General features: G+C 43.9%; 1 protein-coding gene across 1 annotated transcript in view; it reads right to left on the bottom strand.

Moving 5' to 3' along the window:
- The window catches only part of ME3 (malic enzyme 3), a 132478-nt gene extending 128373 nt beyond the window's left edge, over positions 1-4105 (bottom strand). Inside the window, exon 1 of the mRNA XM_076328346.1 lies at positions 3877-4105. Within this exon, the coding sequence (XP_076184461.1) occupies positions 3877-4065 (189 nt within the window). The 5' untranslated portion in view covers positions 4066-4105. The remainder of the gene's footprint in view (positions 1-3876) is intronic.
- Between the last annotated feature and the right edge of the window lie 20870 nt (positions 4106-24975).

Raw genomic sequence — 24975 nt, 5'->3', positions numbered from 1 at the left:
CAGGTCTCCAAAGAGGCACAGTTTATCTCAAAATTAGGACTTCCAGCAAAATGCATGAAGTGCCGTCAACCTTCCAATTGAACAGTGCAGAACTAGAGGCAGTCTGATGTCATGCACAAAATTACAGTTGATTTTGGACAAGACAAGCTTTTTGAGTCCCTACAGGTGTGTGGTCAAACTGTGGTTCAACTCAGTCTGTGTTTGTTAAAACACAGAGAGGGCACATGGATTTGACGGAGTCCCTGGAAGAACTGGGGAATCATGAACAGCACATCTGAGATGAGCAGAATTGACAGCAGTGTCAGAGAAAGGACACAACATGGCCTTGACCACACCAAACACAAGGATACTTTGATAAATAAGGTAGTGGGTAAGAGGTGCCCCATCTTTCCTCCTGGGATCCGAGTGCTGAATTAGCTTTTCACAAGGCTGAGGCCCCACAGTAGAACAGACTTGTCTCTCAGCAAGTCCAGCACTGTTGCTGTCCCGTCAGCAAGTCACTTACACATGGCCAAAGCTTCTAACAAACCCTCCTGGAATCCAGCTTGCACTTGGATCGCCACAGAACGCTCTTACCGGTTCTCTGTGGTTATCTGACACTGTTAACATTTTTAGATTTTCCAATTTTGCAGCATTCAAAGGCAGGAAAAGAACTACTTCATGAGGCACTTCATGAAAACATGCGACAAGCTCTTCCTCACCCTCCTATTATTTCTGAGACTGTTCTGTCAACTGAGAACAACTGCTATTGCCTTTTGAGACAGCATGTAACCCTCAGAAGAATGCTGACATTTTCCCCGAGTCCTGCTCTTAGATCAGACAGGGGCTGTAATACTTGCAAACAGAAGGAAGAACCGTATCTGAATAGTACAGAAAAAATACAGTGCACTTAAAGCCTCATCAGCATAGATGAAGCATAACCAGTTCTGTCTTCAAAGTTCCTCCTACTGTCCAAGGATTTAAGCTACAAGATTTCCTTGCACGTGACTTCCCCAATGTCACACAGAAAGTCCAAGACATAATCAAACCCAGTCTCAGAGATGGAGCCCAGTCTTGCCTTAACTGCAAGACATTTTTTTTCCCTCTAAATTTTCCCCAAAATGCCTAGTCAAGCGAGCTCTTATACACAATGCATTGACTGGTCAAATAATTTAATAACTGGAGATAACTCATTTACAACCTACACTTAATACAGTGTTGGCACCCTTGGTCAATATTTAGAAATTTAATTCCTTTACATCAGAAAAAACAGCCAACTTCACATAGTAAGGACGAAAGGAAAGAAATAACTGCAAATTTCTTACATCTGTTACCTGCTTTTACTGATATTTAGGGTATTACAGAGGACCTGGCAGCAGTGACTTCTAAGTCACTTCCACAAAGCAGCTTTGACCTAGTAAGCAAGCAAAGACTTGGATCAATAGCCTCAGACTGTAAATCTGTCTGTGATTCTGCTGGAGGGACATAGTCTTCATTGAATAAATACCACACACTTCATAGCTTTAGACTGACGCTTTAAACTTCACCCAAAGGCTATAAAACAGCCAGGGCTTTGAATAAAGCAGCAAAACACTTGCTGCCCAAACTCACACTTCAGAAAAACTTTTTCAAAGGTTCTTGGAGAGATGTAAGGACTATACCCCGCAGAGCGGCCTTCGATCAGACGAAAGCTTAGATTAAAGTAAGATCCACTGTAGAAAACCAGCAATGATCCCATGCCCGCACTTAACCTACCAAACAAGTAAACAGTAATTGCTCCGTGAAAACCTATTGAGATCCCTAATTTTGACCTACACCACTGCAGCATAGCAGACCAAAGGGCCATCAAGCATACGCTGACAACATATCAACTATCTGAAATATCCCATTTCAGTTGAACACAGTTAATTCCTTAGATACTACAATGAACTATTAACAGCAACAGAGAAATAGAAGCCTGTTTAGAAAAGTTTGGAAAGAGGGCCGGAGTGTTTACTAATGCACCTCGTTACCTAGGTGCATAAACAGGCAGTCCTTATCTCTTACCACGTATGTCAGCCATTTCTGTCCTCGCTTAGATGTTGTGTAGATGACTATATCAACGATTGTAAGGTTTGTACTGACAGAGGAACATAACATAAAGAGCAAACATCCAGGCTAGAGACCAGCTGGGAGATTTCTCATGGCTGATTAAACATAGCACACTAGAATATATTTTACCTCTAACAGAAGCAATTTTCTTCCCTTCTCTCCACATGGACTAAAATTTCATTTAGACTCAAAGAGAAATACTTTCTTTCGCTGAAAGGGGAGAAAGTTTAGAAAAGCCTCAGTTCTGAAAAATCACCAAATGGGACATTCAAAAAAAATCTACTTCTGTGGTAGTCAGATCAATTTAAAACATGGGATAGATTCAACCATTTGTGTGTTATTATCGCATTACACTGAGCAAAGGTCAAAGTATTAATTTTTCAGTTTGAATTGATTTTATGTAAGACTACTAGAAACATTAGCTATGTCACTCTTTATAACTATCATCGAACACCCAAGAGAACCAGCCAGATGCTGAAGAAGAACTCATCAAAACCACTTAACGCTGGTGAATTACTGTTGCTTATGAGATAGTTGGCAATTCCTCTTTTCACTCTTACAGACATTCACTGTATAACGATTCAAACCAGATTGCCTACAAAGTTGTTGCATATCCAGTAACACCCCGTGTCATCATGTGCTTTGGTCCCTAGGGGTGCACCTCTATGGATGCTGAAACGGTGCCAGGAGATGCAAGCCCAGCGCACCGCGTACTACACAAAGTAAAAGTTGTGATCCAAAGAGCCTCCAGTCCAGAAGATGACACAGGGGGCTCATATACAGGATAACTACATAGCAAGCAGATGATAAGTAGTCACAGCCCCAAAAACTATCAATATCATGTTTAATATCTGCTTATTTTTAAGGTAACTAACATATTTGTAGTTATTTTTAGCAATATTAATACAAGAAGCTGAAACCCAGTGTTCTTGAATCTGACGTATTTGATCCCAAAATTTGCATCCAGATTTTACTCTTTTTTTTTTTCCCTTCAAATTATGGAGAGGGATGGAAAAGTAGTGTGGGGCTAAATTATGGGGTCTCATTTTACACACCTTGAAGACTTCGTTGAAAGCCTTTCTCCTAAAGCTTTTCTTTCTTTTTTTTTTTTTTCAATGTTGAGGTTTGCTCAGTATTGAGAACGAATACATCTTCATCTTGGCAAAACACGCTGTTTAGGTACCAGAACGCACATTGCTATGGATATACCATGAAAGTAAGCTTTGCAACAAGAACAACCACGCATGCTTGTTTTAACAGGAAGGCATAAATGATCACTTCCACTGCTACACGCGTAATACAATGTATATCAAAATACCCCAGCTTTTGGTACTGGATTTTTAGGAGAGACCGTTATTTCTCCTGCCCCATTCATTTGTGATTTCAGGCAAACGGCTTCAGGTTCTTGCCAAAGGCACTTCTGCCCTACACAGGCTCTTCCAGTGCCACCACCATGGCAGCCGCAGCGGATGGAGGGAAGCCAGGCGACTGGCTCCGCAGGAGGCCACCCATGCCGAACCAGCAGGTGGTCACTTACAAAACTCACCCCGTGCTCTGTTCAGGTCAACGCGCGACCGCTCCCCCACCTCCCCCCAGCACATCACCCCCCTTTCGGAGTGGGGCTGCACGCTGGGGACAGACACAGGCAACGCTGCCAAGGTACTTACAAACTGGGACACCTGCGATCCACGTCGAGCACCTTCCCCCACCTCCCATCCACCCCACCAGCCGCCACCAAGCCCCTCTCCCCTCCCTCTCGCCCAGGCCGCTCACGCCCCTGGAAAACAAATCGCCAGCGGCACCGACCTTGTTGAGGTGGGGGTTCCTGGTGATGTCGTAGCCTCGCTTTTTGACGGCCAGGGCCCTGCCGTGGTTGGCCGGGGTCCCCCCCACCTGGCAGCTGCGGCCCCGGGTGACGCTGAGGAGAAGCGGCCTCCGGCCGGCCCCCGCCACCCGCAGCAGGCGGCCGCCCGCCCCGCCGCACACCGGCACCATCGCCCTGCCGCGGCTCCTGCGGACGAGGACGGAGACGGCGTTAGCGGACACGAGCGCCCGGCGGGGCGGGAAGGGCGCGGCGAGAGGGCAGGGCGGGGCGGGGCGGGGCGGGCCCGGCCCGGCCCGGCCCGGCCCAGGTGTGCCCGGCCCGGCCCCTCACGGCGCGGCGGTCCCCGCCGAAGCGAAAGGAAACCCAGGAAGCAGATCCCGCCTCGACCCCGCGGCGGTCGCGCCTCCTCCGTTACCTGTTAAGGCTCAGCCGGCGGCTGAGGGGAGGGGGTGCCTGCCGGGGCCCCGCCTCCGCCGGGGACAGCGGGCCCGCCCGCCCCGCCGCCGCCCGGGGACCCTGCGGCGGCACCTCCGCAGCGCGGCCGGCCCCGGCGGCCTAAGGGGAGGGGGTCTGCCCAGCCGGGGCTTCGCCGTCCCGCCGTCGCGGGGCCCGACGGAGCCCCTCGCCCCGCCGCCGCGTCGCGGTCGTCTCTCTCCGTTAGCCTTAATAAAGAGCATCATGAGAGAAGAGCCTGGGCCTGTGCTGTGGAGAGCGGGGGGCAACCCCGGCCCTGACGCTGGGGTAGGTGCCGCAGCGCCTGGTTTTGGTGCCGTGGCCCCTGGGCAAAGTACGGGACCCCCAGCAGGAGGTGGAGGGGGGAGTAAAGCTGCTCGGAGGAGCTGCTAGTCGTTGGGAAGCACTTCGGAAGGACTGGTCAGCCATCCCTCCTCCTGGAGTGTGAGCAGCTGTGGGTAGTCAGGCACTTCAATCTACCTGTAACCCATACGTTCTACATATAAAATCTATATACACGCTATGCTGTATATATAATGTATATACTCTACACTATGTATGTAGTATATATTATGTATATTACATATATTTTTTATATATTGTAATCTATATATTCTATTCACAGAAGAAGGCAGGTCCCTGCATCCATTTTTTCAAAGAAATGAGCTCTTTTATACTTTAAAATGGTGACATCATCATCACTGCTACCACTTCTCATAAAAAAACCCAGTGGCCGGATTGCTCCCCAAAAGAGTGGAAGATTCAAGTTCACTTCCATCTTCAGATCAACAGTGCTCCCACACCTGTGCCCCCATCATGAAGTTCAGGCCTGCTTTGGGTGAAGGACGCTCTCCAGCTTCTCCTTTCATTTGTGTTGCTGTCTGCAGACGTATTTTTTAATATGCTTTAATATTTTGGGGGGATAAATGACACAGTCTGTGCAGAAAAGAAGGGACTGCAGAGTGAAAGATGTTGACTAGATGGATATGGTTGTCCTTTCTTGCTTTGGCATTTTATAGGCACTCCACAGAATAGAATAGAATAGAATAGACTATTGCAGTTCGATTCCATGACCTTATGATTTCTCCCTAAAGAGTATATGACTTCATGCACTGCCCTCAGTGTGCCCAGATATTTATGCCTCTGCTGTAAGACAATGATTATATTCAAACCTCATACTTGAGGACTGTGGCCACTTAATAACTACTAGGACCATGGGGAAAAAACTTCCCCACCCACACCAGTCGGATACATTCTGAGAGTGAGGTTGTTTGTCTGGTCTTTGGTGTTTTCCCGCTTTCCTTTCAAATACCAGAAATTGGCCATAAATGGAGACGCACTACTGGGGAGACCCAGACAGCGGAGATAAGGAATATGTGCATCACTGAGGCCAGTTTATGACCAGGGAGATTCTTAGTGCATGGAAGACACGAGAAGGAATTTGCCACTATTATTGCTTTTTTGCGTAGCTATAAATTGGAAAAATCTTGAGACTTTACATTTTGGCAGCTCACGGCTTAGACAGGTGTACTCTGCGCTGGGTAAAAATCTGGCTGGACGGCCGGGCCCAGAGAGTTGTGGTGAATGGAGTTACATCCAGTTGGCGGCCGGTCACGAGCGGTGTTCCCCAGGGCTCAGTACTGGGGCCGGTCTTGTTCAATATCTTTATCAATGATCTGGATGAGGGGATCGAGTGCACCCTCAGTCAGTTTGCAGATGACAGCAAGTTGGGCAGGAGTGTTGATCTGCTCGAGGGTAGGAAGGCTCTGCAGAGGGACCTGGACAGGCTGGATCGATGGGCCCAGGCCAACTGTATGAGGTTCAACAAGGCCAAGTGCCGGGTCCTGCACTTCGGCCACAACAACCCCATGCAGCGCTACAGGCTTGGGGAAGAGGGGCTGGAAAGCTGCCTGTCGGAAAAGGACCTGGGGGTGTTGGTCGACAGCCGGCTGAACATGAGCTGGCAGTGTGCCCAGGCGGCCAAGAAGGCCAATGGCATCCTGGCCTGTATCAGAACTAGTGTGGCCAGCAGGAGCAGGGAAGTGATCGTGCCCCTGTACTCGGTACTGGTGAGGCCGCACCTCGAATACTGTGTTCAGTTTTGGGCCCCTCACTACAAGAAGGACGTTGAGGTGCTGGAGCGTGTCCAGAGAAGGGCAACGAGGCTGGTGAGGGGTCTGGAGAACAAGTCTGATGAGGAGCGGCTGAGGGAACTGGGGTTGTTTAGCCTGGAGAAAAGGAGGCTGAGGGGAGACCTCATCGCTCTCTCCAACTCCCTGAAAGGAGGTTGTAGCGAGGTGGGGGTCGGTCTCTTCTCCCAAGTAACAAGCGATAGGACGAGAGGAAACGGCCTCAAGTTGCGCCAGGGGAGGTTTAGATTGGACGTGAGGAAAAATGTCTTTACTGAAAGAGTGGTGAAACATTGGAACAGGCTGCCCAGGGAAGTGGTTGAGTCCCCATCCCTGGAGGTATTTAAAAGACGTGTAGATGAGGCACTTAGGGACGTGGTTTAGTGGGTGGTGGTGTTGGGTTGCTGGTTGGACTCGATGATCTTAGAGGTCTTTTCCAACCTCAATGATTCTATGATTCTATGATCACCTTCCTTGAGAATTTGGAATTGTGAGGATCACTTTGAATAAAAACAAAGTCAATATGTCACCAGCTCTTCAAAGCTTTTCTACTCCCACCAGCCACATTGGTCTTAGCCAGCCTCAGTTTGAATGTGTTATTCTCCATGCCTCTACAGACTCACTGTAAATTTTGCAGTGTCTTTGTGGTGGTTGTGGCCCTGTGTGTAGCAAACAGGACATTTGACACTGCTGTTTGTAGGAGAGTCCTTAACACTAGATCTCTGGATTCTTGAGCCACTCCTAGTGAGCAACGATAAAAAAAGAGGAGAAACTTCCCTGACTGCTTTGCAAAAGTGTACCATTAAGTTGTTTGAGTTGTGATAGAGGAAAAAGTGCCAAGCCGAGAGCCTGCCCGATGAGGCTGCTTTGCACAGCTGAGAAGTGTCTCAGGCAGTAGCATTGGCTCTCCTAGCAATAGGTGTCCATCTTCAGGCTCAGAGCAAATGCATTTACTGTGCCTTGGAGAATCCAGACAAGCTCTTCGTACTCACGGGACCTAATTCCACCATCTAGTGCTTTCTAGGGGAAAGATCCACCACTTACAAAACTCAAAATAAATCCCTTCACTTTGCCTGTTTTGTAAAATACTGCGTGCCTCTTCTTGGAAAAAGCAGCCTGCAATTTCGTGTTGAAAATGCCCTAAGAGACGGACAGAACTTCAGTATAATTTGACTGTGTATGTCTAAGGGGTAACTTAAACTCTTTTAGGCTACATGCAGAAGGTCTGTTTGGGGTCCACGTGCTTGTCATCGCTGCTATGAACAGCAGAAAGAGTGCCAGTTAGTTTTGTTTGAACTGGTTCACTAACTAGTAGCTTTAGCATCTTGAATTGTCAGGAGTCAAAACTATTACGCACTACAGTGTTATGAAAATACCTGGGAGGTGATGCACGGGCTTCATCACTGCCTCTTTCATAAAGGAAAGACTCCATTCTGAATGATACAGAGACAGTATTTCCAAAAAATCTACACTGCAACCTGAAACGTATTCAATGCAAATTTTTCACAAAGTATTTTGATGTTTTTAACCCAATAGCTGTAGGCAGAGGAGGTTTCCTTGCATGTTGAATATTGTATCTTCTATGCGTAGTGGCAGCTGGACACATACACAAGACCCGCGAGAATGAAGAGAGAGGGAAAGACAATTTTGGGGCTGGACAGTGTTATGTCACTGTAAGTAGGTGGAACAAATAGTTCGGGAGGATTTCAGACCTGCAATGCACTAAATTGCCAACTTTTTGGAAATACAGAAAGGCCTATAAAAGTGTAAAATATTAAGTATGAATATGATCTAGTGAAAATGACTTCTTTTTTACAGTAATGATGTTTTACTAATGAAAATGAGTGTTATCACAGAATGTTTTAATTTCTACAGAAGTGTTGCAGTTTTTCAGTGAAGCTGAAACCCTAACTAGCCTCAATTTTGAATTAAAAAATCAATTATAAGAAAATAATTTACTGAGAAGAGATTTTTTAAAGAATTTTTTATTGTGTGAATTTACTTTTGAGTTTGATTTACTAAATATAATGCGTTTAACAACAAAAGTTCCAAAATTTCATCTGAAATAGATTGGAACCTTTAGATCAACCCAAGCAAGAATAACTTTTATTGGGTCTTTTGCGGAACTGATTGCTTAAATTTACTCATCGGTAGCAAATACTGAAGATATAATATTTCCCTGCCTGAGAAGAGGGCTAGACATTGCTGGCTTCTGTATCTACAAACCATGTAGTCTGCAGCCTCCTATTCCTCTAAACCTTCTGGTAGACCTTACTTAATTTTGCATCAGAGGAGAAGTAGACGACTGAGTTCTATTAAAGACAAGATGCAAAAGCACAGACATCGGCACAGCTGCTATGGAAGGCAGGCAGCAATAACGAAAAACAAATTTATGGTCCATGCTTGCTTGATAAAAGACAGGGAAGCTGTAGGAGGGGGAAATAAGACATTAAAAGGCCTTTCCCACACCATGGTACTGCTGGCCAGGCTGACAGCTTTGGTCCGTTCCTGAACGGTGCAGGGAATTTATTTCTTGACATCGGACCTGAGTGAGTGAAGGTAACTGTGACACCTCTTTGGGCTGGGCTCCAATTTTCTAAACAGTATGGGAATTTTGTTCTGCTTCTTAATGTTCTTTCAGGTGCCTTCTCAGAACTCGTGAATCACGGCCTCTTTTTGTATGAACGTGAACAGAACACCTTTTTTTTACTGGGAATGCCCATAAACTAGCAGACAGTGAGCTAACCAAATTAACTCATTGTCATCAAAAGGATTTCACAGAGTTTTCTCAAAAGTAAATCAGCTTCCCCTGCCTAATACTGTTCCAAAGCACAACAAAATAAAGGGGCTTCGTAGCTTGCTTTGGAGCTTGTCAGACAATGTTCTCACAAAACAGCAATCTGAAATCGAGAAAGCTCCCTGAGTTATTGGTTCAGCCCCTGGCTGGGCACACAACTTCCACTATATCCCTGGGAGAGAGTTGCCATATAAATCTTTGTACATCTATCTTCTACCCGTCAGTGCTGGATCGAGGGTCATGACAAAACCATAAAGCTGCGTGTGAACTGTCAGAAGTCTGTGTTCTTTTCCTGGCCCTGAATTGATAGAATTATTATGTCTGTTTCAAGAGTGCCTGGAGATACGTCAGTGGCCTTGCACGGTAACTCCTCAGAAGAAGTTTATGGTCTATATGTGTGAGAGGGACAAATCCAGGCAGGGAAACGGAGACATCGCTTGCCTGGGGCTACACAACAGGTCAAATGGCAAAGGCGGGAATTCCTGCACACCCCTTCCACAACAGACTGGCAAAAAGCACGAGATGGGGAGCGAGGGAAGTGCTGTATCTGTAGTATCTAATTTCTAAACGGGCTGCAGAAATGGCTGCATATAGGATCTCCCACTATTGACCGCTGAGGATATAGGACAAGGTTTTAAGAGGGTTATTTTTAACAAGCTCACAGCATTTTGAGCATTTTTGGCTCATGCACACACTGCCACAGGAAGACAGAGAGAGAGAGATATACACACACGTGTGCTTTTGACTTTATTGTTACTGTATGGACTCTTTCACATACTTTATTTCCTTCATTTTAAAATCCTAGCTTATATGCTTCTTGGAGCATGTATTGTACATTTATAAAAGTAAAAATAAGGTTTTCTCTGCAGCCATGAATTGCCTCCCTACCGTTGTGCAGACACTGAATAGTGCCTTGCCAGGGGACTTCTCGTCTTTCACCTCCTATTGGATGATGATAGCCATCAAACTGATTTTTTGCAACCTAGCAAGAAACAAATTACAAATGCTGGGTTTCTAAAATTTACCTGGCACTGCTAAATAAAGCTTGAATCTGATTTAGATTCTTTATCGCCAGGATGCAGAGTGCTTGCTGTCAGATGCACATGAATGCACTTGGTCTAACACGCAAGCTTCTCTTGAATGCAAATTTGATTGAAGCAACGGTTAAATTCTTGATTAAAAAACTAGAAAGAGTGTTACAAAAAAAGCTATAAAAGCAATGAAATGCACACTTATATTCAGCATTGAGCTCTTAGGATTTTATTTAAGGTATTTTTCAGCAGCAGGAAGGAAACAATGGTTTGTGGAATGGGATTCTATATACACTTGGGGATTTGCGGGTTGCTACAGAATGCAATTGAAGTTTCAAAGCGTGTTAAAAGAGCTAATTTATTCCTCCAGTAATTTAAGAAACCTCTTTGTGCTGTGGCCTTGCATTTAACAGTTTGGCATCTAAGAGAATGCCAGTGAAATACTCTTTAAACTTACTAGAGAATGAATCTCTGACATATAAAGAGGGACCTTATAGTGTCTATTCTTCTATGGCATTATCTTTCCTCTCAGGAAATGAATTGAGCTGCAGTTACAAACTTACATTGTAGTGGTTTTCAAACCATATACCTTGAGAATTCTTGGTATTGTGCAGCCGTGTGTCTCCTGGTTTATTAGCTTTTGCAGAGAGCATATACTATCCATTCATGCAGACTGTTAAGTTGATCAAGTTCATCATGACACAAGAAGCCTAACACGACAGGGGCCGTGAGTTTTGATCTGGACCCCTCTGTACAACAAACAGTGGCAAGAAAAACTGGAAGTGCTATAGAAGAGTCTGGAGCCAGCCGGATCACAGATAGGGATGGTGAGCTCCTCGTGTAGAAGGTGATACAACATTTTCATCTGCTGTAGCATTTAGACTGCATTTCTTGGTCATATTGCTATATAGAAAGTGTATATATATGCATACATATATGGAGAGAGGATATCTGTAGAGTAATGTGTATATAGTAAAATGTATACGTTATAGAGGTGTGCTTTAGCTCAGTTAGAAGTTATGGGCTCAATTTATATGGCATATACAGGGTCAGACCATGGGATTTGAAGGCACCACAGGGATCATCATGCCAGCCTTTCGCAACTGCAGGCAATTATATACTTGATGCTTAATCCACAAGGATTCACAAAAGTCTGCTCCAGATGCAGCAGCCCCAGAACTCTTCTGTTCACCTCTAACAAATACAAGACCAAAGGTTACAGACAAAACGCCACAGATGATCGCATGCCACCGTAAAATAGCAGATCCCTGCAATGGGATCCTCTCTGGTCTTAAAAATCTTTATTACTGCAGCCTGTCCCATGCAGCAAAGTTCGAAGTCTCTTTTTTTTCATATAAGCATGGTTAATGCCACTGTGCTAACTCCGTATTTTCTCATACGCGTTACAGATGGACGGATAGGTACATGGTTCTTGTTCACAGTCACATACTTAGACAGTGGTGGAGCTGGGAACAGGATCCATACATCCTGGCTGTCAGTCCCTTGCTTACTTTGTCATCTATCACTAGGCTCCCTTTGTCACAGTTTACTTTCTTGACATACGCTCTCACGATGTTATTCTTCAGCAGCGAGACTTCACTGTTGTCCAGACAAAAACCATCTGCAGTTACGCAATTAAGGTCTTAATCAGACCTTTGGACCTCTTTCCTGGCTTTGGCTAGTTTTAGGTGATAATGATGATGGTTTATACTTACACCTCTTAAAATGAAAAATGAGCATGGAGATAAACACACTTCAGTCAATAAATTCTCCTGTCCTCTCTAACATAAATGTTGGCTTTTTTTTTGGTTTTCCTCCCATCTTACCGCAGATGTCCTAAGCAGTACATTAACCCTGTAGCGCACATGCATGATCCTCAGCGTCCAAATTCTTGAAGAGAAATGGGCAGAACAGCAAAGGCAATGCACTATTTAACATCTTAATTTCTACTAAACAGAATCAATTTATAGTGATACACAAGCATTTAATGTTGATTTATTTTAAAACTGATTTTTTTTCATATGCATAGGCTTTGAGCTTCCTCCCATAGAAGGTGGCATAGGTTTTATAGTTGGCTTCAATAGGACTTGAATACTGCTATAGTCCAGCTATAAATTTTAGTCATATTTTAAATTCAAAAATAGTTCTCTATACAGTGCAAGAGTACATTTTTACATCTAGCACGATGATACTATTTTTGATTAACAGCATACATGTCTAAAGAGAAGGTTTTGAAGACAAAAAGGAGGTGGATAATCTTTTTCCTTAGAAGTCCGTTTGGTATTTGAAGGAGCACAACTGACCTTCCAGCTAGTGATGTGCCACAAGTCTGACCTGGACCGTTATTTCTGCTAGAAAACTTTGTGCAATTGGAAGATTGCATTAACAATATGGATTCGTTAAAATAATGCTGAGTGAGACTTTGCAGCTCACAAAAAAAGATAAGATGTCCTGATAATGCCTTGTGATATAAAAGAAGTCAAGGAAGCGATCAAAGACTCAGACACCTGAACGAGAGCTGTTATGCAAGTTACTGAGGGGTAAAATTACTATGTCAGCTGCTCCACCCATGCGCATCCTCACTCACTGCTGCTGTGAAGGCAGTTTGAGGTGGCTTAATTACAAGTGAAAGTACACTACGGTGATCTGATTACCTTCAGCCTGAGTGGGGTAAGCATACAGACGGCTGGGTTAACCTGCTTCTTAATGTCTCACATCTGTCATGGCATGGGAACATGTACATGTACAGCCGATATGCAGCAAGTTTAACAATTCGTGGTAACCAAAGTTTTAACAGTCCTCTCTGGCTTTAAAGCAATACAATATTTATCATCATACCAGAGTTTGGTCAAAGGAGGTTGTAATAATGACTTGCTGCCACAAAGTAAGCATAATATGTTTCTGAACAGTCTTTTTTGATTGTGCAAAATTGCAATTAGCACTTGACTTTATCAGTTCAATAGTTTCAGACTAGATACAAGGAAGAAATTTTTTACACTGAGGGTGGTGAAACGCTGGCACAGGTTGCCCAGAGAGGCTGTAGATGCCCCATCCCTGGAAACGTTCCAGGTCAGGTTGGACGGGGCTCTGAGCAACCTGATCCAGTTGAAGATGTCCCTGCCCATGGCAGGAGGGTTGGACTAGATGACCTTTAAAGGTCCCTTCCAACCCAAACCGTTCTATGATTCTAATTATTTTAGGTCATGTTCTGACATTCCTAAGTCTTCTAGGGCAGTATAAGTCTATATGATGAAAGGACAAAACAGTGTGAGAAGCTTTTAATGAGAGATGATAATTTATCCTTCATAAACGTTGTATTCATTGGCTTCTCTGCCAATGTGATTTTTAAATGTTTTATTTATGTGTGTGAAAAGGTGAGTTTTAAAAATAGCTATTTCTGAATACTGCAAAATGAGAAAATAATACCAGGTTGCACATCAGTGAACATTATGAAAATGCCTGCAGAGCCAAGTAAACCTGGATATCATGAAAGAGAAAATACCATGAAGAAACGTGCATGCCTGCGTGCAAAGCATTTCTTCACCCTTCTCTCTACAAGCAGGCAGTTGTCATCCCTTCATTTTTTGAACCTCATTCCTAGAAGACAAACCTTTTTAATGTTAGGTGGAGCATTTTCCAACTGCTATATTTACGTATTACTCTTTATACTCACCCCTATCCCAAAGGATATCTTCCTCAGCGGGCAAGTCTCCAGTATGAACTGTAGTAAGAGTAAGCACTGGAAGAATTCATCTGTTGAAGATTTCTCAGGCTCCTAGAGAAACTGGTGCCAGTATGGTACAAGGCCCTTTTAGAAATCCACTTTAATTCAACTGGCCTCTGTATAATTATATTAGCTCTGCAATTAACAATCAGTAGCTATCAAGTGAAATTGCAACCATAGCCTCCTAGTAAAATCATCTCGTTAGCACTGTATCCGAAAGCGTGCTTTCTTTAAACTCTTTGGCAAGGGGAAAACGCCGGCACGAAATTTCCGAGTGATAACCAGTTCACAGGGGGCAGCAGCCTCCTACTGAACTTTGCTGTGCATCCAGTTACGCATGACAGAGCTCTTCAGAGGTATGTTGATGAGATACAGGACTGATAAGGAAAGTAAACAACCAAAAGTGAGAAGTAGCTTGAAAGGTCAGCTGGCCGTCGAATAGGTGCAGATGTACTGAGCCGCTGGCACGCTCTCGTACCTGGAGCAGAGCTCTCAATCTTGCTGCCGTTCAAAAAACCTGTGTGTAATGTCAGCATGAATGTTTTGCAGAGTCCTATGCAATGATAAAAGAAAAAAAAAGTGACAGGCTTCTTAAATCATGTAGCATAAAAGCATGCTATTTACATAAGTAAAGCGAAAATGTTTGCTGGTTTTCTCATTAAGCGCTCTTTTTTTTGGCAATACAAAGGTTTGCAAAAATTTTATCTGTTCATCAAGTCTTCAGTCAATTCTATAACCTCCAAGATAATCTCCCAAAAAGCCTTTGGGTCTGATTTTAGGAGACTTTGAGTCTCTTATGCCTCTTAAAATAAATCAGGACAAACATTTTTGAAGTCAATGGGCCTATATTTTTGACTCATATAAATAATTGTAGCGTTTTTTTGACATCGGTATTCCTCTTATTTACACTAGCAGAAGTTTAGCAGACTTGTATCACTGACTTGGTCACTTCATTCCAAAGACACAGCATTTTTCCTGAGTGCTTGTAGTTATAAATACATATTTATAACTTATTACAGAGACAAGAAAACCAGAAAATATGAAATTAACACTTTAAAAGGCCTTTTAATAGAAGTACAGGAAAGCTTGCACTGCTAAAAGTCAATTAACCTAGATAGTCTGCTGAGAAATCTCTCAGATATTCTGCTGAGAGGATATAACACAGTTTAAGTAATATACTTTCTGTCATGGAGTCTGCATGCATGAGCCAACTGTAGGAAGGAATTTTAATCAATGTGTTCATTTTCTAATCAGAACTGCTGCCCATCATTAAAAATCGTGGCCTGCCAAGCTCCAGCTGAAGCTAGACTTTGCACTGAAGCTGCTGGGGACTGGGCGGATCTTCGCTTCTGATTACTCTGCTCTGAGAAATTAACTTCTGGCAAAGGGGGTGGACAGCTGGCTCTGCTGATGTTGTGCAGCACAAGTGGCCAGACCTAGTGTGTCAGAGAGAGATTTTTTTAAAGGAGGGAGAGAAGACAGCAATCATAACACTGTACCAGGCAGGAATGAATTTGGGTTTTGGCGGGCATTTTTTTGCAAATAGACATTCTTTAGGTCTCAGTGGGGTATTTTGACATTGCAAAGGGGATGAATGAATTAGTAGGCAAAATAAGAACAGCCTCTACTTGTAGCTGTGATGTGCAGAGGCTGCCAGCACACCCCTACAGGCTCTTGGGTCCATGCAGAAGTCTAGGAAGCTTCCAAAAGCCTTTTTAACCCATGGAAAATGCCGCATGTGAAAGTTAATGTTTTATGAATTGCCATCTACTGCTTGGGGAAAACATAGATCATTGTAATGGTGAACTGTGCAAAATGGCTAATTTATGCCATACTGAATCTTAAACGATGAACTAATTTGTGTTACTTCTAGAATAGAAGGAACGGATACAGCAAGCCAAAGATCCATCCCTAGGGAGCTCAGACTAACACCATTAACACCTATTGCCATGTGCAATGCTGATGAATAAGCTCATTCTCCAGGGCTGAGTGGAGGCAATTCATCACCGATACAGAGAGGTCTGCAATCAGCAAAGATTGCAGTGAGCCATTCTTAAATGAGGAGACACTCCCCTAGAATCTTAAAAAGCAATTTGATATCAAAACATTTTCATGTCCAGAACTCCTACCAAAATCGATGTAAAACCGTATGTCTGTATCCCAACATCACTACGGCCAGCAATGGAAGGAATAGCGGGGGAGAAAGGTGGAGAGATGCTAAGGTCAAAGCACGTGCACAAATTACAGATCGTCTCTAAAATCTGAAGACCTGCTAAGATCAAAATATTTCCACAGGATAAACCATGCATCTAGCAGCAGTACGTGGGTGGAGTATTTGTTCAAATTACGCAGTAGTAGATAGTTCACTGAAACACAGCTGTGAATGTCAACATGGCCATGAACAACTAAGCACCCTCCTCTCCTTTGACATTTGATTAGCAAAGTATACAAGGGTTCAGAGCAGTGAGCAACCGAGTGTTATTGGAACAAATTTTCAAAACCAAACCGCCTGAGCAAAAAAAGAGGAAAGTGATACCATCTCTTTATCACAAGACAAACTAGCACCTGCTCAAGTGTCAAATTGCCAATGTGGTATAATAAAGCTTTGTGTAACAGAAGAAAATGAATGAAGGATCTTTTGAAGCCCAAAACCATATAAAATGCTCCTAAAACATTAGATGTTGCTAAACCACTGAAAACAGGATGGCTAGTCTGAACAGAGTCTAATCTTGAGTGAACAAAGGAAGATGTCTCCAGAGGGCACTGCCTCCCCCCAAGCTAAGAGTTTAACAGACGGTGAATCACCAGCTGGGAAGTGCCTGACTCCTCTCATCCTAAAGCATAGAGGCGTATCTTTGAGCTGCTGTCTAATATTTAAACAGGCAAACTTGATTAGGATTAATCCTTAGAGACCACTTGCGAAAAGCCTGGTTTGTGTGCCTTGTTCACTACAGTTTAGAAACTGAGTTACAGCAAAGATTATTTTCCTCTCGCTGAAGCTGGCTGCCTCCCTCACTGCGTATTCACATCAGTGTTCACTGGGAAAAGCTAAGCTTTTCCTGCAGCGAGAGAAGGGTTTCAGCTGACAGCTAACTCCTGGTTAGACCTTGTATCCCTAGAAGTGAAATCTTGGAAACTGAAGGATTAAATCTGGTCTGTGTGTGTACTGGAAGGAGGGTGGAAGAGAAGACAAAATACAGAAGCAAAATTCCTGTGGAGTACTGAATGTGCTGGGAACCTCTGGTATGATAGTCTGCGTACCAACAGCTGGAACTGAAGTGCACAAGTACCCTTACAGCGTGCCAGGCTTCTCCCCTGTTCAAAAACAGGCAGATACAAGAAATCTTCCCCCTCCCACTCACATTTTCTAAAACCTGGATGCTTACTGGCAGGCGCTCAGCTGCATTTCGGAGCCTGTGTGAGTCACTGAGCGAGGGTTTATTACTCACTGCTGAGCAATAGCTAAGGAATTAGGAGCTCTGGGGCTCCTGTGTCGGTGGTCACTGTATACACGATGTTAAATATGGCAGGTTTGCCTGGGAACTCTCCGAGTCATCCCTCTTTTTCTTTTTTTTATTTATTTAGTTTTCAACAGGGTTCAGGGACAGGGTGTTCCTGCTTTCTGGGTTATTTTGTTACCCTTGGGTGAACAAGCAGATAAACTGTGCAAGAAAATGGATTTTATTCATTGTGGGAAAGTGAGTGTATACGGGGGAAAAAAATGTGTTCCACATTCTCTCCCCATGATGAATTTAAGATTCATGTGGAGATAAACCAAAAATACCCATGAAAGGGCTTTGGTTTTTGCATTTCATTTCCACAGGAGATTCCCAGAGTTGTTTGTTTGAAATAAACAACATAAAAGGAGACCCTCTGCCCACTCTCTGATGTGAAGTAATTAATGGCTGGATCAGCATTTCCACTCCTAGTTCTGCTTTTCATATGGTTTGTTTTAAAAATTTGCTCCAGACATGAACTTAACATATAATAATACTTTGCATTTAGAAAAGTCTTTCATCTGAGCAGCACAAAGTCCTTTGAAAATATTAGTCAATTAAGTTTCACAACATCATGAGAGATACAGGCTTTTTTTCAAAGAGAAACTGAGGCATTCAGGGTCGAACACCCTGGTGACATTTCGCCTAGTGATATGACAGAGTATCAGAAACTCAGATTTCTGTTCATTATTTCTGATAATCATTTGAACCCATCACTGTTTCCATGTCCTACTTAAAGATTTTTTTTTATTTTTCATACTGTGAAGAAATTTGAAACAATTATTTAACTAAAATTTTTTTGTAGCTAGATGCAGCTTTATGATATGAGATAATAATAAATAATAGATAATAATAAAGATCTCGTGGTGTGTGTAATCATCTTAAATTATTGTAAGAGACCTCATTAATGAAATGGTGGGAGTCACCTGCTGCTGATCTGCAGGCATCGTACGGATGTCGAGCATCAAATATTAACAGCACACTACATCTGCACTGCAGCAGAGTTTAGAACAGATAATGCAGATGGGAGGAGGAACTGTAAATTGTACTTACCTGGGGCAGAATTGGCCCTCGGTCTCATGATTATTGAGAGTCTAGATGGGGTTTAGTCTGGGTAATTTAGGCAACTGACTTACACCCTAAATTTCCAAAACCTAGTACAACAATTCTTGTCCATTATAGGCTGGGTTTCCTGTAGAGTCACTGGAGAGCTAGGTGCTGTTGAAGGCCTCCAGCGGGAAAGCCTGTCTAAGTTTAGGTACCCGATTTAGGTGCCTCTGGAGGTTTCCAAAGGCATTTACCTCTTTCCATTGACCGCACAGACCATATTGGTTCTGACTTTTAAAAGGCTGCTTTGTAGATGGATAAAATTCAGGGTACAGCTTAGGTGCTTCCATTAGACAGGTTGGATGCATGGCTCCTCCTGACGTTCTGCAAAAATTGCAGTGGAGTCTACAACACCCAAGTGTCTCCCCCTTGCTGCAGCATTTAGGGCTTGCTCAAGGACCTCTCAGCCCACTGTTTGGAGCTGGCCTCCTCCATGAGAATGTGCAAGTTCGTGACATGATACAACCAAACTGCAGGTGAAAATCTTATTTTTATGGGACAAAGAAATGAGTGCAAAAGTCGCAGTATTTTTTGTTCTTGCTCATTCTGCTCAGGTAGCACAGCTGCTAAGATGCTTTGCACTGTGGCAGGGAAGATTGCTCTGCGTGGTGGGACATTTGGCCTAAGCCTGTGGGTGCTCTGTGTATTATAGGAATGACCTATAAAGGACCAAGTCAGAAATTATCCCTGTCCCCTTCCAACCTTGCCACCTGATTTATGGAAGATTGCAGAAGGTGGTTGTAACAAGCAATCAGAAGGAACTGAAGGAGGAAAAGAGATTTTATAGGAAACCACAGGATTACGTAGCTTTAATGAATGCACAATCAAGCAGTTTCAAGTCAAGTAATTACAGAAGAGTAAATTATATGAAGTAGGCATAAAATCAATGAAAGCGAGATGAGATGCCTCTCCTGACCATGTGCCCAGCTGCAAGCAGTTAGCATTTCCAGGTAAGCATCATGGAACAGCATGACACAAAAAGTAGTGGCAGGTGTGGGAAAAGCTAACAGACACACTAGAGGAGCTGAAGCTGGGCTCTTAAGGTCCTAATCATCTCCTGAGTCCCAGAATTCACAAAATTAAGCCAATGTGGACAGCAGTGCTCTGATAGCCTACTCGATTTGTGTCATTCATTTTGTGACCAATATCCCATTTTGGAACACGACAATCCAATAACTTAGTTGAGAAACAAGAGCCCTGGAAAGAAGACTACGGTAGGCTCCATTTGTGGTACTGCAGAGAGAAACATGGAGGGAGGGGGTAAGTCCTCATCGGTCCTGTTCATCTCTATTTCTCTTTCTGAACGTGTTTTTTTCCAGCAATTATGATGATCGATCAAATTTCAGTAGTCAAGGACCACCGCATCTGCTCCTCTCATGGTCTGATCTCCAATGCAGAGATTAATTACCAGTGTTTTACACTTAATGACATAACTAAGACCAAAAAGTATTAGTATTTCAGTAAGTTTGCCTCCAAACAAATAAGTTTAAACTTCGTATTACATGCTGTTCAAATCGCCCAAAGACCACAATGTCAAAGTTTGCATATAAGCCGGTTCCCTGACCTTTTATCAGGAGAAAACGTATTTCAGCTTTAACTCTGGAGAGGCAAGAGTAAGGAATATGCGTGATGATTGCTAATAAGCTATGCAGCACACAATGTGCTGGAAAGATTGCAGAGCCATGCATTACTCCAACGACTTTGAGGGGGAGTGACAGTCCTCCTCTACAGTATATTGATCACCAAAGCAGCTGCCAAAAAGACCAGCAGTGAAATATTAAGTATACATTGAACTTGGCCCTTTTTCACAGTCTCTTTTTCCAGGATTTGTAGTTGAACAACTTGAGGCATGCAATGGCCCTGTTTGCATTAGCTATGTATTCCTCCCAAGGAGCCCTCTGTAACTATGGTGTCAAAACGCTTGCCGTCTTCAACCTGCTAATTCTTGCTCCAGTCTCCCGTGATTCCCATTTTTCAGTAGGGGACCTGCACCATAACTAAACAGTGACTTTTTTAGGATCACGTGGGAAGTCTGTGTCAAAACAGAGGAGTTGCACCTGTCCAGCCTAGTGCCCTAAGACCAAGGCCATCTTTCCCATTCGGATTTTCAGTAGGTTCTTGGGTGTAATCATCTTTTCCGTTGAACTGTTACAACACCGAGCGCCATAGGTCTTCCGACTGCACGTGCAGTAGATACAAATAGAAATAATCCTCGTGGCACTGTACAAGAAGTTGGGGAAGCTGCACACAGTAACAGGAGGTGACTCTAAACTGATGTATAGCACAGAAAGCGACAGCAGCAAAGGGACTGATGTAGGGATTGTAGCAAGAAGGTATGTCCCTGCTGCGTACAGACTTTAGACTTTGGTTTGTGCAGAAGCTTGTGATGTTGCATCTTCTTTTTTTTTGTTTGGATTAATCTAGGGCTGTTGGTGGTGGTATAAAATCCTTTTAACAGATCGCTTAGGGCACGGCCCACTGTGATCAAGGGCAGCACATGCAGTCCCTGTCGTTAAATAGCGCTGCCTTTAATCCCCGGAGGTGAATGACGTTCTGTATTTTACCATGTGGCAAATGCATCTGGCAATGTTCAGATATGGGTTATGAGAAAGCGTTTTTTTACAGGCACGCATGCAAACGTGTAAAGCTGTTCTGAGCAAGGTCAGAATAATTCATAATGCATATTTTGGCTCAGCTTGAAGATGATCTGCAAAACCTACATATAGAAAATTGCAGGAAAGACTAATAAAAAATTTAATGAGCCTTGACCAGCAGGAATAGTTTATTATGATTTAGTTTAATAGTCCTTTCAGCTACTCTTTCCTCATGCCAATAAATATCGGCCATTACCTGCCCATGAATTTTTTAGCCCGCCATGAATCACACCTCAGAAAAGACACTATATGGGAAGTGTGTTTGTGTAGACACTCAATGGGTTGGAAGGACCAAAGCCAGATCTGGTATTTTACGTCCACACCCAGAACAATTACATTGGAGTCACTTCTCTGTGTCAAAAGTTAGTTTCAAAATACAGTCTTGTTTATAATGAACTATTCCTTTTTAAAGCTAATGCCAGAAGATTAGGTGCCTTTGGGTTGTTTTACCTATTATTCGAGGTTATTTTGTTTGTCTGATAAAAGTCCTACTTGAATATTTGAGATTTATGCTGGGGAGCACAATAACAGGAGACGGTCACATCAGTAACTGACTGGGAGGTTCACTAGTGGTGAACTTTTAACGCTTCAGCTATTTTGTGGTAACAGCCCTTTGCATGCTTCATCCCCAGTTGCCAGGGAACAAGCTCCCTGCAATCAGGCCACGTTTCCCATGGAGTATGCTCCAGCAGTTACTAGGATGCGACCGATGCTCTGTGAACCCATGTCCCAACTAACCCCTCAACAACATGTTCATGGGCCTAAGCCCAAGACATTTACAGCTGCAACATACAATAACTGGGACTCTTTAGCATCAGATAGAGAATGCTTTTGTCATGCGGAAGATTTTGGATGTTAACAGAGGGTGGGAGCAACAGCTTTGCCAGTGAGTAGGTTTTGAGACGAGCTTTGAAGGAAGAGAAGGGAGGATTCTTGGAGTGCAGAAAGCCTGAAGTGCTAGATTTTTTTTTTTCCCCTCTGAATAACAAACAAAGCTGTGACCACAGGGTCCGCTCATCCTGAGTCCCTGGGATACCGGAGGGAGACGATGAGTGATTAGAAACAGCTGAAATATTGCTTTAACTCTCCATTAATTAATCCTGTAGCAATTCCACTGTCTTCATAACTTCCTTTAACAGGAAATTTTCCTTCCACTGTCTGAATGCTGAAGACAATTTTTTTCCTACTATTATATGTCAAAAACTTGTTTTGAAATGAGTTTGTCAGATTGCCCTGAGTGATGCTGCACCTACCAAATTAACCTGCAAATGTGAAGAGCCACCACAAAGCATTAAACAAATCACTCCACCTATAGGAAACAGTTTGTAGTGCATAAGCATCCCCCTGGGCACGATCACATCTCCGTTCCCAGTGCCAGGTATCCAACTTGGCAGGACACCACCGTTCAGCTTCTGAGAACAAACCTGCGACCGCAGCAGGAGGGTGTCACGGGCTCTCTCCCATGACCAGCTTTAGCAGTCTTCCAAAGCTGGAGCTGGGAAGCAGCCTTTGAAGAGGTGCCAACAAGGAGAATTGTGCTAACTATCCTAAAGGGCAAGTCTGCACCTCTGAATGTATGTGTATGGATCCTATCAGTACTAATGCACAGGTAAGACAGCGTGTAGGACACCTAGGAATCTACGTGCTGAAAGCCCCAACAATTCAAAACCCTCATCTGCAAGATAAGCAGGCAGGAAGACACATGAAATAGGTGTTAATCGTGTTGTTCTTGCTCTGCACAACACTGACTCATTCCTTCCATTTTGACAGGCTATATCCGGAAAAACAACGCTGGATGGTGGCTGTGTGTTGCCTACCATCCTGGCAGAGATACAGCAAGATAGATCACACATCTTTTTATAGATGTAAAAAGGTCAATGGTGAGAAACAATCAAGATGGAAGAAGGCATTTTTGTTTACTCCACGAAGCTGTTTGAGAAGTAGGTAGGTACGTACTGTCCTCTCCACCCTTTTGTCTGGGTTACTTTGTCACTGGGACAGGTTCTCATCTCGCCTACCTGGAGGTAAAAATGTGGGGTCGGTGAAGGTAACCTGGCCTTGCATCTGTGAGCTCAGCTTGCACTCAGCTTGCTTTGCTCCCGAGTGTTAGATGAGTGCGTGTCATCTGGGAGAGCCGGAGGATTTCTTTGAGACTCTGACACAAAATTCACATGGGAATAATTCCTTAAAGCAGAGCCACATCCTCTTAATGAAGCTCTACGCGGAGTGGGAAGAAGTGCTGTGGATCAGGAGCAGTAACTGAAGGATGTGGCTGCTGACAGGAGAAGGGAGGAAGGTCCCAAGTAGCTTGAAAGAGTCAACCTCAGCTACCAAAAGGTCTTGCTGCTGTCCTGTTTTGAGGATAACCTAGCTCAAATGCCTGAGCTTAGACTGGCACTTAAGCTTGGTGCTGTAAAAATATGCTGCAAGGTTCTCTGAAAGCTTATGGGGTATAAAGTGAGACAGGTGGCATGTGGGAGAAGGATGCTGTTCCTTCCCATTACACCATGATTTGCCCATGACCATATAGGAAGCTGTGGCAGAGCTGGAGTTTGCTCATGGGTCTGTGGAGGCCCAGCACCTCTCGAACCCCCAACCAACCTTGTTTGCTGATTGCAGATGATATGCTTTTCTCATTAACTGGACAAAGCCTGAATGCCACAAATGTCTGAAAGGCAGGTACACTAAACTGGTATTATCTCACGTATGAAACAAAAAGAAGCACAAATACTTCTCATACAAATCTACAGGATTATGAACATTTATAAGAAAATAAAACTAACCCCAAAACCTGAACACATTCAGTCCCAACTCCCCCTGGAGTGTGCTGCAGTGTCTTTGTCTCTACCCGCAGGGAAGGGATGGGAGAACAAATACCAAATGCCAGATGTTGTATACATTGCATAATGTATTACTGGAAAATAGTATAGAATCATAGAATGAATCATAGAATCATAAAATCATAGAATGGTTTGAGTTGGAAGGGACCTTAAAGATCATCTAGTTCCAACTCCCCTGCCATGGGCAGGGACACCTTCCAGTAGATCAGGTTGCGCAAAGCCCCATCCAACCTGACCTTGAATGTTTCCAGAGAGGCGGCATCCACAAGTTCTCTGGCCAACCTGTTCTAATGTCTCTCCACCCTCACAGTAAAGCATTTCTTCCTAATATCTAATCTAAATCTACGCTCTTTCAGTTTAAAACCATTACCCCTCATCCTATCACTACACTCCCTGATAAAGAGTCCCTCCCCATCTTTCCTGTAGGCCCCCTTGAAGTACTCATAGGCTGCAATAAGGTCTCCCCAGAGCCTTCTCTTCTCCAGGCTGAACAACCCCAACTCTCTCAGCCTTTCTTCACAGGAGAGGTGTTCCATCCCCCTGATCATTTTCGTGGCCCTCCTCTGGACCCGCTCCAACAGGTCTGTGTCTTTCTTCTGCTGAGGGCTCCAGAGCTGGACGCAGTACTGCAGGGGGGGTCTCCCCAGAGCAGAGGAGAGGGGCAGAATCCCCTCCCTCGACCTGCTGGCCACGCTGCTTTGGATGCAGCCCAGGATACGCTTGGCCTTCTGGGCTGCGAGCGCACATTGCTGGCTCATGTCCAGCTTTTCATCCACCAGTATCCCCAAGTCCTTCTCGGCAGGGCTGCTTTCAACCCACTCATCCCCCAGCCTGTATCCATGTTTGGG

This window comes from Aptenodytes patagonicus, chromosome 1, assembly GCF_965638725.1.
Source record: "Aptenodytes patagonicus chromosome 1, bAptPat1.pri.cur, whole genome shotgun sequence".
Classification (NCBI taxonomy): Eukaryota; Metazoa; Chordata; class Aves; order Sphenisciformes; family Spheniscidae; genus Aptenodytes; species Aptenodytes patagonicus.
The sequence above is the reverse complement of the archived record's forward strand: the minus strand, read 5'-3'. Positions and strand labels throughout refer to the sequence as shown.